The sequence below is a fragment of the Indicator indicator genome, chromosome 31, assembly GCF_027791375.1.
Source record: "Indicator indicator isolate 239-I01 chromosome 31, UM_Iind_1.1, whole genome shotgun sequence".
NCBI classification, from domain to species: domain Eukaryota; kingdom Metazoa; phylum Chordata; class Aves; order Piciformes; family Indicatoridae; genus Indicator; species Indicator indicator.
In genome coordinates this window covers 1,834,996-1,850,300 of record NC_072040.1, presented here as the reverse complement: position 1 = coordinate 1,850,300, position 15,305 = coordinate 1,834,996, and the positions used below count along the sequence as shown (strand labels likewise).

Genomic DNA, 15,305 nt, shown 5'->3' with positions numbered 1-15,305 from the left:
AAAAAGCTTTCTGAACTCTCCAGAGTCCCAGATGTTGTTATTGCAATAGGTGACTGGAATTAACAAACTATGAAACGTCATTTGCTAAGAGCCTCCTGTGACTTAGGTAGGAAGGCAGCTGTACTGCAGATATTCAGATAAGTTCTCTGCCAGAGTGGAGAGAGTTAAGTCAAAGGAATCTCTAAAGGAGTTGAAGAGCTAAGCAGCAAAGAGAAAATGCTGCTGGAGAGAAGTTATTTTCTCATAAACAGCTTTGCAGGACTATTAATAAAATGGCCAAGCCCATGTAGACAAGAAGAAGAGACTCTTCTCAAGGACAGGCTTGGTGTTGGAAGTGACCTAAAATGTCAAAAACGTTAAAACCAGAAAGGATTATGTGAACACAGAAAAGCTGAGAGAAGGAATAAACAATTCAAGATGTTCCTTCCACCAAAGAGACAGCACAGACAGCAGATGCGAACTTAAGCTTAGGTAAGCTTTGTAGGAGCAGCATAAATATTCAGCCAATTTCCTTCTATCTGCCTCTTTAATGTCACACTACTGAAGAGAGCTCATTTAAAGCTGAGTCAGGCCTGCTTAAGTTTGACCACAGCCTGGACTTTCCTGGTCCCAGCTGACATAGTCACTGCTGTTACCCCAATGTAACCTTCACTCTAGGCAGAGAGTCTGAGAATGGTTGAATTCCTGAGCGTGGCTCAAGGATGGACGCTGGTGTCTAGATGTGCACATGGCACCATCACCAAAAGGGATTGGGAGGCAACTATGTCAGTTTCTGACACACAGTCAGGTGAAACCTGAGTTGAACTCAAACTCTTTTCTAGGCTTTGAAAGGCTCACATTAGACCTGTTCCTTGGCTGGGCAGGGAGGATGCCAGAGCTCTGTATCTGGCTTAAAGAGAAGCACCTGTTTCTCATTTGAAATCAAGCTACATTTTAACCCTTTTGCCTGTGTGAAAAAGAAAATCTTCTGTGTGTGGAATAGGTTGAGTTTGTTTACCCACAAGTAAAGTTGTTTGCACTGACAGAAAAGTTTCTGCTGACTGTATTAGCCACAAGGCTCATCTCCTAGCTCTTGAGGAGGTTTCTCAGCATGCATTTAAAGGACATATAGGCATCCAACAGGACCAAGAACATTTACTGAGTGTTCTGAGCCTACTGAATGTATTTACTGAATATTTGATTCGAAAGGAGAGCTTAATTGTTGATGTTAATAAAATATTTTGAGAATGGTTGCTCTGTAGTGACTGAAATTACATTGCTCCAGCTGAAAGGCTTTGAACTTTCATGTAGTTTGATAAACCAGTAGAATAAAAAATAGAAAATAATAAGGAAAAGATAGCTTTTTTCTCTGTAATTAGAAGGTTTATGGTTTCTTTGAGACAACACTGAGTTTTTTATTTTATATTCCAAACAGCAACATTAGATAAGTGCTGCTTACCAGAATGAAATTATTGCAAAATATTTCTTTAATTTCCATATGTTCTGGTGTCATGTGCTACAGCAGATAAAGCTGAACACAAAGCATGTATGCTGATATTCATGGGTGTATGTATATCTGCATGGGCTACTTGCTGGCAACAAGGCTCTGGGAGTTTCTAGGTGTGCTTCTGAAGAAGTGCAAGCCAAGAGCAGTGCTCACGAATTGGCAATGATTCCCTGCCTCTGCTGCCCAGGTCCTACCTGGATTTCATAAGTAATGAAATGGACATCCAGACATTAACACTGAAGTAGCAGTGTTGGGCTGTGATCCAAACTCCAGTTAATTTCATAGGAGGCATTCCTACCCTTGTGGTCCAAGAGTGTATTGGCTGATGTAGGTGTACAATGACACCTCCCACCATGAACCAAATGTGATATTCTTTCACCCTCTAGTGGTAGGTCTACACTTCTGAGAGAAATGATCCAAGATTTTCTCTCTCTATGTCCAGCAGAAGACCTTGCAGTGGGCAGGAGATAGTAACCTTCAGTGCTCAGTGGCCTGCATGTACAGATTGATAGCTTTGGTTTCCACTCTGTGTATCTGTGAATGAATTGTATCCTATAGCTTCATGCCAAGACTTAGAGATTTATATTGTTTATGCTGGTTTGGGCAGATTAATTAACTCAGAAGGGGTTTTGTTCAATTATTTGTCTGCTCTTCTCTTTGAATAAGGCAAGAGAAAATTGAGTGGATTCCAATCTTCAAGGCTAGGGACATGACTGTGCATTTGAAGCCTATATTGGCTAATCAAATCCCTTCTTTCTTAACTCCTAGTTCTACTGACAGTAAAAGTCCTTCTCTAAGACTGTCTGGTGCTGTGCTGGACATCTGCAGTGCTCATTCAAATCTGTGAAATCAATAATTGTCCCTGAAATCATAGCGTGACTTATGCATCATTTGGTATATTTCACAGTAAAGCAACATAACAAGGCCAAGATATCTGACATCATCCATTGGTTTCTGCAGCACCTGCAAAATCTGTGCTTCTGACCCAGCTGCAGGAAAAGCTGAAAGTGCAGCATGCTGGAGAATAGCTTTTCATGGGTTCATTTATCAAGATTCCCAGGACCTGATAATGTTGCTGTGTTTTACACTGGCATTGGGCAATTTGGCCTTGGATCACATAGGATTTAAAGCATCCTAAGTAATGGCAAAATAGTCTGAAAGTGAAGATTTGTGATTTTTCACTGGATCAGGAGGTAGTGAAAGATGCAGCAGGTTCATCGATAGCTTGAGACAACTGGAACAGTCCCTTTGGATCACTTGGAAGATGTCCTTCTCAGAGGCAGAGCAAGGGTTATTCATCTCTGGCCCAAGGCTGTACTATTCCTCTTAAAATAATCTGGTATTTGAAGTATTGAATGATACTATCTCATCTCTCTGTAATTTTACCAGCGTGGGCCCTGCACCCACCACTTACACATGGACTCAGGATCATCCAGTAATTAAAGTGCTTCACTGTACCTTTGTTACAGAGGTGTATGGCAACATCATCATAGTCACAGATGAAATATAAGTATCTATCAGTATGTCAAATAGTGCTGCAAAGGCTTTTTGATACCTCCTCACCAGGAGGAACTCTTAAACCCATTAGCCCTTCAACACTTCAGGAGCAATTATCCCAGCTTGGACCAGCTACATCATGGAAAGGTGAGCTGTCCTCATAAAGGGATGAGGAGAACTTCAGGTTCCTCAAGAAGAACACAGTACACAGTTCCTGAAATATGTAAAGAGCCCCTTCACTAAAGAGGAGTGTTCTGATCATGCTGCTATTTAGCAAACTCTCTAAATCTCTGAAATTTAGGCAAACCTGCCAGACTTTGTTCCCACGCTCACAAGTGTCCTAAAAACACAACTGAAGAGAGAAGGGGAAAGTATTTCTCCTGTTGTCATGTGTTCAGACTTTTAAAAATAATAGCAATAAACTGGCAGATGTGGCACCTATTTCAGGCTTTATCATTTACTCTCTGTGGGTTTACCATTTACTCTCTGTGGGGTTTGATGCCTGTACTGGAACCCTGCAGATGTGTGCAATACCTGCTGCACAGGCGTGCACCCACGTGAGAGCACAGCCAAGCAGATCCATACAGAGAGAGATCTGCATCCATTTTATCATCTTCACCTAACTGTCCTCAGTGTACTGAAGAAAAGAAGGGGATTTGCCACTGGAACTGCAGCTGCAATTAGGGAAAACAAAGTTACCTTTCTCATCAGATGATAGCTCATCCTTCAGAAAGAATAGAAAGAGACTTCACTGACCCTGGAGTGCTGAGAGGAACAGGAAACTTACTGTGACTTGTAAACTGAGCAAACATGACATGGAGGTCACAGAATAAGGGCATAGATGCATCTTTCAGCCCTCATTTTGACAAAGTGACTGCTTTCTCCAGAGGAACACTTCTGCCATATTTTTTTTCCCAGCGTATTTCACCTCTCACTGGCTGTTAATCCTAGGCTGATTTAGCTGCAAATTACGATTCCCACCTATGAGCTCATGGGAGTTAATTCCTAAATTATTTTCATCATTTACTTGAGCACACAAAGTTAGAAACTCAGAAGGGGGAAGAAAACAAGGGTATGGAAACCAACTGAATGGAGTTTAAACCAGGTGAAACAAGTTGTAAATGTTAAAAGAAAGGATACTCAGAAGGTGGAAGAAAACAAGGGTATGGAAACCAACTGAAATGGAGTTTAAGCCAGGTGAAACAAGTTGTAAATATCAGAGCAAAGAATATTATTAAAATGAACATTCATTAATGGAAGGTTTCTAATGCTAGCAGCTTTAGGAAATCCTGGCAGGCCACAGCATTTTTGAAAGTCTGTGCATTTTCTAATGTCCTCTGCAGTATTCTTCCAGCTTTAGTAAGATGGGTTTTGATTTACCTAGGCATTAGTTTTAAAGTGAATGTTCAGAACTTTCTGAGTGGGATTAATAAATGAAGTTTTGCTAAAAGTGAAAACATTCAGAATATTCTTCTTTTTTCTAAATGTGTGGCTCATGAAACATGTTTGACACGGGTGTGGATAGCATCCCAGCACTGAATGCCTCAAAAAAGAAAGGTATTGGCACAGCAACTGCTGTATTTGTTCAATGCAGCAGAACAGCTGTGGATGGGCTTTAGCCTCTCCATCATGTTAGCTGATAAAGCCCTGTGAGCAGTTATCAATGTGTGTGGTAAAGGACACTGCAACTCTTCTGCCTGGTTTGCAGATGGGAAAATGAGACAATGTCAAAGATCACTGCAGACTTGTGCTGGAACTCACCCTCCTGAATCTCTTTTCAACCAGACCATCAAATCTGAGGACAATAGAAGTGGCTGCTTATGTGAATAAATGTGACAGGCTTGGTTGTCTTTGTTGTGTAGGTTATTAGGTCAGTGATGCCAGTTCCAAGTTTGGAAAGAGCAAAATGTCAGGCTAGACCAGGAGACAGAAGAGCTAACTTGTTTTGTTTTGCTTTGCTTTGCTTTTGTTTTTGTTTGGTTTTGTTGTTTGTTTTTTTTACAGAAAAGTGTACTTTTTTTCAACAAAAGTGTAAGGCAAAAAGGATTAATTCTTCTTCTGGTATAATAACTAAGCTCCATGTTAAGGACAATTTGATGGTCCAGATTTGTGTTTTCCCATGATATGACTCTTAAACAGACTCCAGGGGGTGGAACAGCAGCATTTTGTAGCTTCTAATTATTATCATCTGCTTTTTGTTTCTCTTAACAGAGCTACAGTGAACCTGTGGATGTGAAAGCCTCCCCACAACCTCAGATGATGAATTCAAAGCAGTCAGTGTTCCATGGCCCCACCCAGGCTCACTCTGCACTGTACCTCGGTTCCCACTACCACCAACAACCAGGGATGAATCCTCACATTACTGCCATGCATGCCAATATCCCCAGGAACATAGCACCCAAGCCCAACAACCAAATGCCAGTGACTGTTTCCATAGCAAACATGGCTGTGTCCCCACCACCTCCTCTTCAGATCAGCCCCCCTCTGCACCAGCATCTCAACATCCAGCAGCACCAACCCATCTCAATGCAGCAGTCCCTTGGGAACCAGCTACCCATGCAGGTCCAGTCTGCTTTACATTCACCTACGATGCAGCAAGTAAGTTTGAGCTTCTCAGTGGTCTGGGGAATTATATTTTGAGGGAGAGGGGGAGGGGAAGAAGTCATTCAGAAGTCAGCATAGTGAGCAATGGTGTCCAGCAGGTCTAGGGAGGTTCTGCTCCCCCTCTGCTCTGCCCTGGTGAGACCACACCTGGAACGCTGTGTCCAGTTTTGGGCTCCCCAGTTCAAGAGAGACAGAGACCTGCTGAAGAGAGTCCAAGGGAGAGCCAGGAGGATGTTTAGGGGACTTGAGCATCTCCCTTGTGAAGAGAGACTGAGAGCCCTGGGGCTGTTTAATCTGGAGAAGAGAAGACTGAGAGGGGATCTGATCAATGTCTATCAATAGCTGAGGGGCGGGTGTCAAGTGGAAGGGGCCAGGCTCTTTTTGGTGATGCACAATAATAAGACAAGGGACAACAGGTACAAGCTTGAACATAGAAGATTTCACCTCAACATGAGGAGAAACTTCTGTACAGTGAGGGTGACAGGCTGCCCAGAGAGGTTGTGGAGTCTCCTTCTCTGGACACACTCAAAACCCACCTGGATGCATTCCTGTGTGGACTACCCTGGGTGATCCTGCTTTGGCAAGGGGTTGGACTAGGTGATCACTGAAGGTCCATTCCAACCTCTACTGTACTGTGAGACTGTGAGAGATGTTTAGAGCCGTGGGTTAGCTTTGATTCTGCACAGTTCCAAAACTGTAGTAGTGTGGTCTGAGGGCTTAGTCTTTCAACAGCAAGAATAAATGACTGAGTTTATCCAGATGATGGGGAACTTCAGTAGAACTGTTTGTGCTAACCATGATGATCATAACATTCTTCAGAAGACCATCCCTGTCTCCCCTGCCAAATTCAGGAGGCATCTTTCAAACAGAGGTGTCCAGAGATCTATCTGAAATAAGTTAAATGTTACATCTTGGGGAAGCACATTTTACAAACAAAAAGAAGGCATGTCTGAAAAAAATGTGCTGTTATCCTTGTGCTGACTGTGACATGGACCAGTTGGAAGGAACATGAAGAAAAGCAGGTTGTGTTAGGCACGCTTAAGTGAACATGAGGATGTTAGTTTATGCTGCAGTCATAACTTCCTTTGGCTAGACAGTCCTTTTTTTTTAACTGGAAATAAGTGTCTGTCCCCACTATCCCTATAGGGTGGCTTTTGTTTTTTTCCTTGTCAATATTTTCAGAGAATGATAGAATCACAGAATGGTTTGCACTGGAAGGGACCTTTAGAGGTCATCTGGGCCAACTGCCCTGCAGTCAATAGGGATGACTAGATCAGGTTGCTCAGAGCCCCAGACAACCTGACCAGGGATGGGGATTCTACCACCTCTCTTGGCACCCTCAGCCAGTGTTTCACCACCCTCAGTGTAAAAAAATTCTTTGTTCTCTATTGTCTAAACCTCCCTCTTTTAGTTTAAAACTATGGGTTAGTTTTACTTAGTTGATTCTCAGTGCAGTTCTAGGAGTGCTGAATGAATGCAGGACAACAACAGCATTGTGACTTTTGGAGGGTTAGAGAAGATAAACTCTGCTGATTTCATAAGAGAAAATCTCCTTTCGGATTGGATGAGATCTGAGTATCAATAATAAGATCTTGCATTGCTAAGAGGCATTAGAATGATTTTTTTTTTTTCTGATGGAGTTGCAAGAATCCACAAAATTTATACACAGCAAACTTGTCAGTTCTGGTTGATAATCCATAGTCATGAACTTGCTGCATGTTCTGATTATCTCTATGAAATCACCATTGCTAACAAGGCATTTACGTTTGGTTTCCAAGCCAGAAACATTTCATCTCAAGACTGGTCTTTAGAGATGGAAATACCTGAAAACAAAACATAACTTCTAGCTGAGAGAACAATTTAACAGGGAAAGAAATTTTCTGAGGCATGCCAAAAAAATAGAGAGTTGAAAGCAACCTGGACTGATAAATTTAGTTGTTCAGAAGGTAAACCAAAGTGTGCTCAGATCATCTGACCTTTTTCAGAGACTTCGAGCTTAATCACAAGAGTTTTTCTGAGTAATCAGACAGGAAGCAAAATTTGAAAAGTGTTTTTACAAATTTTTGTTAGTCTAGTTTATTTTTCACAACCAGCGTAAACAGACTCAGCAGACCTGTGACCACACCAATGTGGACTCTTCTACTGGTGTGTGCTCCTGAAAGCTTTCCTGTTGGTTAGAAACTCATTACCCTGGTTTGAGTGTTCTGGGAAAGCTCCTGCTCAAGTCTCAAACAAACTGAGATATTACCCCAAGCCTGGGCAGCTAGAATTAGCTAAAAGAAGTTCTAGGCCAGTGGGCCAGCAGGGTCTGTCAGGAGAGCCTTAGTCCTGATTGAACCTGAAGGTTCAGCGCAGTGAGAGACAAAACAGTGGGCAGGGACTCAAGGCAATTAAATAAATGTTCATTTACCACACATGAAAACCAAGGTTTGTGACAGCAAGCAAGCAGCTTTCAGCTTTGAAATAATTTGTGGCTCACTATTGTGATGCTCAGTGGTATTAGGGAGTCCCTGCTCTCTACTGATCCCCTGCTGTAGCACTGTGACTCTAGATTTGATCATTCATTTTCTCCAGGAGAGAGAGGGTAGCTTCTTATTAAAGATCATTTTGTAGTACGTCTGAAGGACTGCCAGCCCTGAGAAAAGTCACATCAAGATCCAAATTTCAGTCCTGGCAGGCAGGAACACAGCACTCCAAAACCACTGTGCATGAAATCTACGAAATTCTGTGCCTAACTTTAAGGAGGGACTGATAAGAAGCGCTGACCAGAGGAGAAAGTTCTGCCAAGACAATAAGCTGATGATCTTCATCAGCTCCTTGGAGAACATCATGTCCTCCTCCTCTTCCAGCAGTCCTTGCCTGCATGTGTGCAGCTGCCAAACCAAGAGGGGCTGCCAGATGCAGAAGGATGGTCTCCTCTAGGACTCCCCAAAAGCTACAGAATGTCAGGGTTGGAAGGGACCTCAAGGATCATCCAGTTCCAACCCCACTGCCATGGGCAGGGACACCTCACACTGGATCAGGTTGCCCAGACCCACATCCAGCCTGGCCTTAAAAACCTCCAGAGATGAGGCTTCTACCTCCTGAGCAACCTGTTCCAGTGTCTCAGCACCCTCATGGGGAAGAATTTCTTCCCAACATCCAAAGCAGAAGCAGAAGATGAATGCATGTCACATTTTATTTTATTTTTAAATAATAACTCCTTTAGTCTGCTTTTAGGTGTTTCTTTTCCTTTAGAAAATAAATGCATATAGCAAAATGATTGCATAGCCTGCCAAAAATAATAGCCTCTTTTTTTTTTTTCCTGGTATATTTTCTATACAGTAAACTCAGGGACCTGCTGTATTTGTCCAGATTTCTCCCTCTCTTTTTTATGTTAAGCTTTGTCTTCGAATGAGGTCAAGAGAAAAAAAAAAGAAAAATCATTAATATCTGTCAACTTCCTTTATAACCTTAAGGAAAAATCTTTGTATGATATCACACAGACAGATTTTCAATTTCCTTGTGTAATAAACAGATGCTTTAGGATTTGGATGTAATTTAAAGGTTTAAAATATCACATTGAGATTGATGAATAAATCAGTTGTGAAGACAAAAACATTGATGCCTGTTGAAAATACCTCTCCAGACAGGCAGGAAATGAAATTAGTTCCCAGTAAAGTGTGGAGATGAGGATCACTGTTCAGTGCTGCTGCAGGCTTTTTAGGACTTGCTACAGTGGCACAACGAAACTGCTAGGGCTACAGAAATCTAATTAAAGAGCAAATGTCCCTCCTGACATCGAATTAATCTTTATCAAGTTCCCTATTTTTATTTCAATCTGGAACAAGAAAATGAAATTTAAAATTCCAGGCAGGTTGTAAAACAGTTGGTGATTTTTCTCTTGAGCATTACGATGCAAAAACATTCAGCATTGTTTAATTAGACCTCAGAGCACTCATTTTCTGAGCCCTTTTTGTTTCACCATTGTTTGTTAAGGGCTTGCATAAATAATACACAAATATTTACTACAGTACAAGACTGTCTCCATCCTCTGCTCAGATCTGTATTTCCAGAGGTTTCTCTGCTGATGAAAAAGCTGAGTTATTGTTTACATCTTAAACCTCACCATCAGTCCTTCAGATTGAATCTAGGTTTCCAAAATTGGCCTTATCAAGCATGGTCAGGAAAGTGGAGGGAGGTGACAGGGAACAGAGGAGGCACCAGCAGGACAAGAGCCAGAGTATAATGCACCAAGGAAGAGATGTGAAGAAGCAAGTGGAGTGTTGTATTTGAAGGAAGCTCCTTTCTGCTGATGCAGGGGGCAATGCAAAACCTCTCTTGATTAAAGGAAGCATGGCTGACTTCTTAAACCTGCAGAGAAAATCAGCTCTCTGCAACATCCCTGTCCTAAGGAAGTCTGCCTGCAAAAGAAAGTGATCATGAAGCAGTGGATTTTAAAACTAAAAGTGCTGAGCTCTTAATTCTATCTTGGGCCAGAAGGAGAGGGTTTGCAAACTAGATGTCTGGGTTCAAGTTCAGTTTCTGACAGAGCAGCTACACTTTGGGAGGGAATTGTATACCCTTGCCCCTGGCAGGAATTTGCTCTGGGTTTTCCAGCAGCCACTGATTGTTTTCCTACACCATTCCCATACTTTTCCCCACTGTAGTTCTAGCTTTACAGGAAGATGTGCATTTGCAGAACCAGATACACCAGCCCTGACATTTCAGTTGTTCTCCTGGTTTTGAAACACAACATTTGAAACATCCCCTTACATCAAAAGAGCTACAAATTATTATGACTTTTCATCCAGCAGATATTTCAGGGAGCAGGTTAGATGTCTCTTTGTAACTTCAACTTCTTTTTTTCTTCCCCCTCGTCTCCTTGGTTTCAAAAAGCAAGTTATTCTGTGCTACTTTCACTACATTAGTCCCACAACTATTAAAAAGCTTTGGTTGAATTTCTGTTTAGTTGAGAGAAAAGTACAAATAAAAGAAGCAGCAGATGGTCCCTTTGTGACTGAATGAAGAAAAAGGGGGTTGAGAACAATATGTGAATAGGTGTAGTCTAATAAAACAGTCAGCCACCTGCTGCCTGCATCCTTCAAAAAGATTCTGTTGCATATTCTGGGAATTAACAACTTGTGTGTGTCCTTACATTTAATCTAAATGGAAGCCCAAAGGAGCAAACAGACCTTTTGGCCCCAGTGCTGATTGAGTTGTTCTCTCAGTTTTGAATTGTTTCTTCTCTGTCCCTTTCAGTTCCATCCTGTGACTGTGTAATAGCCAGCAAGGATTTGGCAGCGTTTCATTTCTCAAAGCAAAGAAAGACTTTCAGACTTAGAAAGCATTGAAATATTTTTTCCTATTTCAAGTTTGATAACCCAGCACACACCTGGAAAAAGAAAAAAAAAAAGGAAAAAAAGAAGTGTTCCACCATTTTCCAGCACACCACTCGTCTGATTTTAATGCACCCAACCTGTTGCTTGCTCTCCATACATTGTAATGTATTTGCTGTCTCCTCTAGGGATTTACTCTTCAGCCTGATTATCAGAATATCATCAACCCAACATCAACAGCTGCACAAGTTGTTACCCAAGCAATGGAGTATGTTCGTTCAGGGTGCAGAAATCCTCCAGCACAGACTGTGGACTGGAATAATGATTACTGCAGTAATGGGTAAGCAGCCAGTGAATGCCACCTTGTGTTGAGCAACATTCATGACACAAGTGTCTGATGGAGAACTGGGGAGCAGTTTTGTTGCCTCTTTCCCTGCAGTATTTCAGAAGCGCATCTGTGGTGGCCCTGTATTTATTCAGCAGATGTGGGAGAGCAAGTTTTCAATATGTGCACTTGCTAGACATTGTTCACAGGGCACTGTCATTTAGAACTCAGAAGATACCTCCTGTTCAGAACCTTAGATGTTTCCAGTCAGCTCCTGGGACAGTAACACGGCTCCACAAAAACCATGCTGCAGAGGAGTCGAGGGTTTGAAGGGGCTACCAAGCTTGTGGTAGGGGCCTGGAGCTCCTACAGGTCTGGTGTTTTGTTTGTGGTTACAGCCATGTGATATTTGTGCCATTCCCTTCCACATACCTGGTAGCCCATGCCCCACCCTTGCATCTCACTGATGGGAGCTTTTATAACCCTAAGTATCTGTCTTCCCTGGCAGCAAGCTCTCCTCAGCAGCAGAGCATTTGGAGAAAATAGTTCATGCCATTTGCCTCTCAAGTAGGAGCTAGCACTCTTGAACTTAGTTTCCTACACCTTCTCCCTATGATGAGATTTCCCAAGGGATGGAAGCTCTCTAAGACAAAGTCTATGTGCTCCAGGTTGCTGCATGCCACTGTGGTCCTGGGGATTTTCTTGTTATTACCATGGTGATGTGGTACCTCAGTGGTAAGCTTGGAATTAATGACGTGCAGTAGGGTCATGGGGATTTGGGGGGAAGAATAGCACTAAAAATTAGACACATTTGAAAAGAAACCTCAACATTTGTTCTTTTTTATTCCTCTTTGAACAGGGGCATGCAGAGGGACAAAGCACTCTACCTTACCTGAAAATCTGAAACACCTCTCCTTTCCACTGAGGAATGCAGGGAAGTCTTTTCATCATGGATTGCTTTATGCAGTCGAGGCAGTTCTGCATTTTATTAGGAAATACAAGTTGCTAAGCACTTAGGACTATTTGAGCTTGTGGGTCACCCACTCTGGGGGGAAAAAAATTAAAAAATAGTCTTGCTTCTTTCTTTTCCTTTCTTCCACCCCAAATCCAATTTTTAATTTTTCTAATTTTTTTTTTAATGTTTTCTCTTTCTTTCTCCTTCCCCACACCCCTTACCCTGAGATCTTGTAACGGACATTGCTTTTCTTCTGCCCTGAAGGAAACTTGGACCATTCAGATTTTATGTTGGGTTTTGCTGTGAAGTGCTGCGCTAGTAACTGCCTTAGCAACTCTAGATGTCTCGGAGAAAAGTCCTGGATTTTTCCATTGGTTTTTCATAATGGGTGTTTATATGAAACTACTAAAGACTTTTTAAATGGCTTGATGTAGCAGTCATAGCAAGTTTGTAAATAGCATCTATGTTACACTCTCCTAGAGTATAAAATGTGAATGTTTTTGGGGGGGTTTTCTTGGGTTGGTTGTTTATTTTTTTTGTTGTTTGTTTGGTTTGGTTTGGGGTTTGTAGCTAATTGTAATTGAAACTGGCTCATTCCAGTTGATTGGTTTCACAAGAAGGGTTAAATTGGCAAGCATTCATATTTTTACTTCATTTTTAAACAACTAATAGTTCTATATTTTCAAAGTATTTGGAAGGGGGTGGGGGAGGGAGTATTGGGAGAAATAAAAAGCAAACTATGCCCAAATTATATTAATTAAAAATATTTGGCTTTGTCTCCTGAAATAAACACAGAAAAGTGTGTGTGTGTGTAGGGGGTGGGGGAAAATAAATAACCCCTAATGTTGATAAAGAGCAAACACATTAATTTTGTACTGCCTAAAAAAAAAAAAAAAAACAGAAGGAAAGAAAGACAAGAAAAAGCTTTGTTTTTTTTAAAAGAGAAATCACTTTATGTGTGCTGGTTAGTAAATGTCCTCTCAGTCTCTTTATGTACAAACCTGCCAAATGCTTACCTGATATTTTATTAGATGCAGAAACAGATTGGAGTCAGCTAAATTATAACCTTGACATATGGCTATGTATTATTGTTTCTTCATACTGTGTCTGTATTTAATCTTTTTTTTTTTTTTTTTGGAGGGGGTTAGGTTTTGTTTTGGTTTTCTTTTTTTTTTCCCTTTTTTAATGGAATCTGTTGCGCCTATTTATGAAATAATAAATATAGGTGTTTGTAAGTAAAATTTGTTAGCATTTTAAAGAGGTTTCTTTTGATGCTTTAACTTTTGCTGGCACAAATTGTTCACAACTTGATGTGAATACTTTATTTCGTTTTTACAGTGACTTATGTAACACCAAACCTGCTTTACTGGCAGAAAATGAAGGTAACCAATACTTATTTCTGTATTTTTTGGTGGTAAAAGGAGGGGAGGGAGGAAAAAAAAAAAGGCATTTTAAGTAATTCCCTTTTTAAAGCATTGTAGGAGGAAGTTGCCTGAAAACTAAGACTTGAACCAACAGGGCTAGCTGGATAAAGGTGCGTAGTGCTGCTTCTTGAAGCTTCAGGAGTCTGGGTTAATTAGTCAAAAGGAATTAACAATTTTGCCAGTGGAATTAAAATTTTACCAACAGAATTAAAAATGTTACCAGGGGAATTAAAATTTTACCACTGCAATTAAAAATTTTGCCAGGGCAATTAAAATTTTTCTAGTGGAATTCAAATTTTTAGCAGTGGAATTCAAAATTTCACCAGAGGAATTCAAAATTTCACCAGGGGAATTCAAAATTTTATCAGGGGGAATTAAGGAATTTACCAGAGGAATCAAAATTTTACCAGAGGAATTAAAATATTACCAGTGGAATTAAAATTGTAGCAACAGAATTCAAAAATATTACTAGGGGAATTAAAATATTACCAGGGGGATTAAAACTTTTACCAGTGGAATTACAAGTGTTGCCATTGGAATTAAAAGTTTACCAAGAGAATTCAAAGCATTACTAGTGGAATTAAAAATGTTGCCAGTGGAATTAAAAATGTTGCCAGTGGAATTAAAAATTTTGCCGGTGGAATTAAAAATTTTACCAGTGGAATTAAAAATTTTACCAGTAGAATTAAAATATTGCCCCACAGAATTATCACCAAATATGCTTCAGCCAATTTATTGCACATGCACAAAGTCCTAGAATTTCAAGGAGTGTATCTGAAACATATCCTAAATTAAAAAGTAAGTTCAACAGCCACATGGAAAGGGATTAAAAAAGGGGAAAAATTCCTCTAAAAAAAAAAAAAAAGGGCATTTTTGTCAATATCTTGGGACAGGGATAGCTCTGAAAATCTCTTTTGGAGGCTTTCACCGCAGCTGCCTGCCCAGTTAATAGAGAGCTGCCACTGATTTGTGTTTTCTGTGTGAAACAAAGCAAGCAAGCCAGATAAAAATGCACATTCTGCATTGCCATTGATTTTTATTTTATAAAACACAACAGAAACAAAGGCATGCTTGCTCTGGAAGGGTTTCAGGCAGTGTACAAGCAGAATCACTTGGCATGTAATAACTAATAAATAATGCAGATCAGATGTGATTACTCAAATGACGGTAGCTGAGAGCTCTAATTTTCCTGTCTTGAAACTGGATGAGAACTCGTGATTAAATTCACAGTTTATTGTTTGTTTAGTACTTTAGAAATGTACCAGCACTACTAATTACCCAATGTCTTCTATTTATTATATTATAGTAAACTACATTTTCCACTCATATTAATTCTAAAGTGAGAAGATAATTACTGGGGATGAGAGAAATCAGCTTTGGTTTTGACAGGCAGTTTTCCTTTCACAGAAAAGAGCTGTGTTATCTTCATTTCTTTTGGGGGCAGGTGTGCAGTCACATAAAGTTGTTAATTTCAGTATCCAAGCAGAGTTCAAAATACAAGAAAACTTTAATGTAAATAATAATAATAATAATAAAAAAATACATCATGAATAAAATACTTATTCTGTATGAACCTCTGGTGTCTCTATCAGTCTTTAAGAAGGGAAAACTGTGGTGTGTTTATTGGCCAGCATCATGAAATCATGAAATTGTTAGGGTTGGAAGGGACCTCAGGGATTCATCTAGTTCCATCTCC

The 15,305-nt window shown here is 40.5% G+C and overlaps 1 protein-coding gene across 1 annotated transcript in view; it reads left to right on the top strand.

Annotated features, from left to right (window-relative positions):
• TOX (thymocyte selection associated high mobility group box) overlaps positions 1–12,126 on the top strand; it is a 196,328-nt gene extending 184,202 nt beyond the window's left edge. The window contains exons 7-9 of the mRNA XM_054394740.1: positions 5,195–5,581; positions 11,094–11,245; positions 12,090–12,126. Coding sequence (XP_054250715.1) covers positions 5,195–5,581; positions 11,094–11,245; positions 12,090–12,126 — 576 coding nt within the window. The remainder of the gene's footprint in view (positions 1–5,194; positions 5,582–11,093; positions 11,246–12,089) is intronic.
• Positions 12,127–15,305: the final 3,179 nt, after the last annotated feature.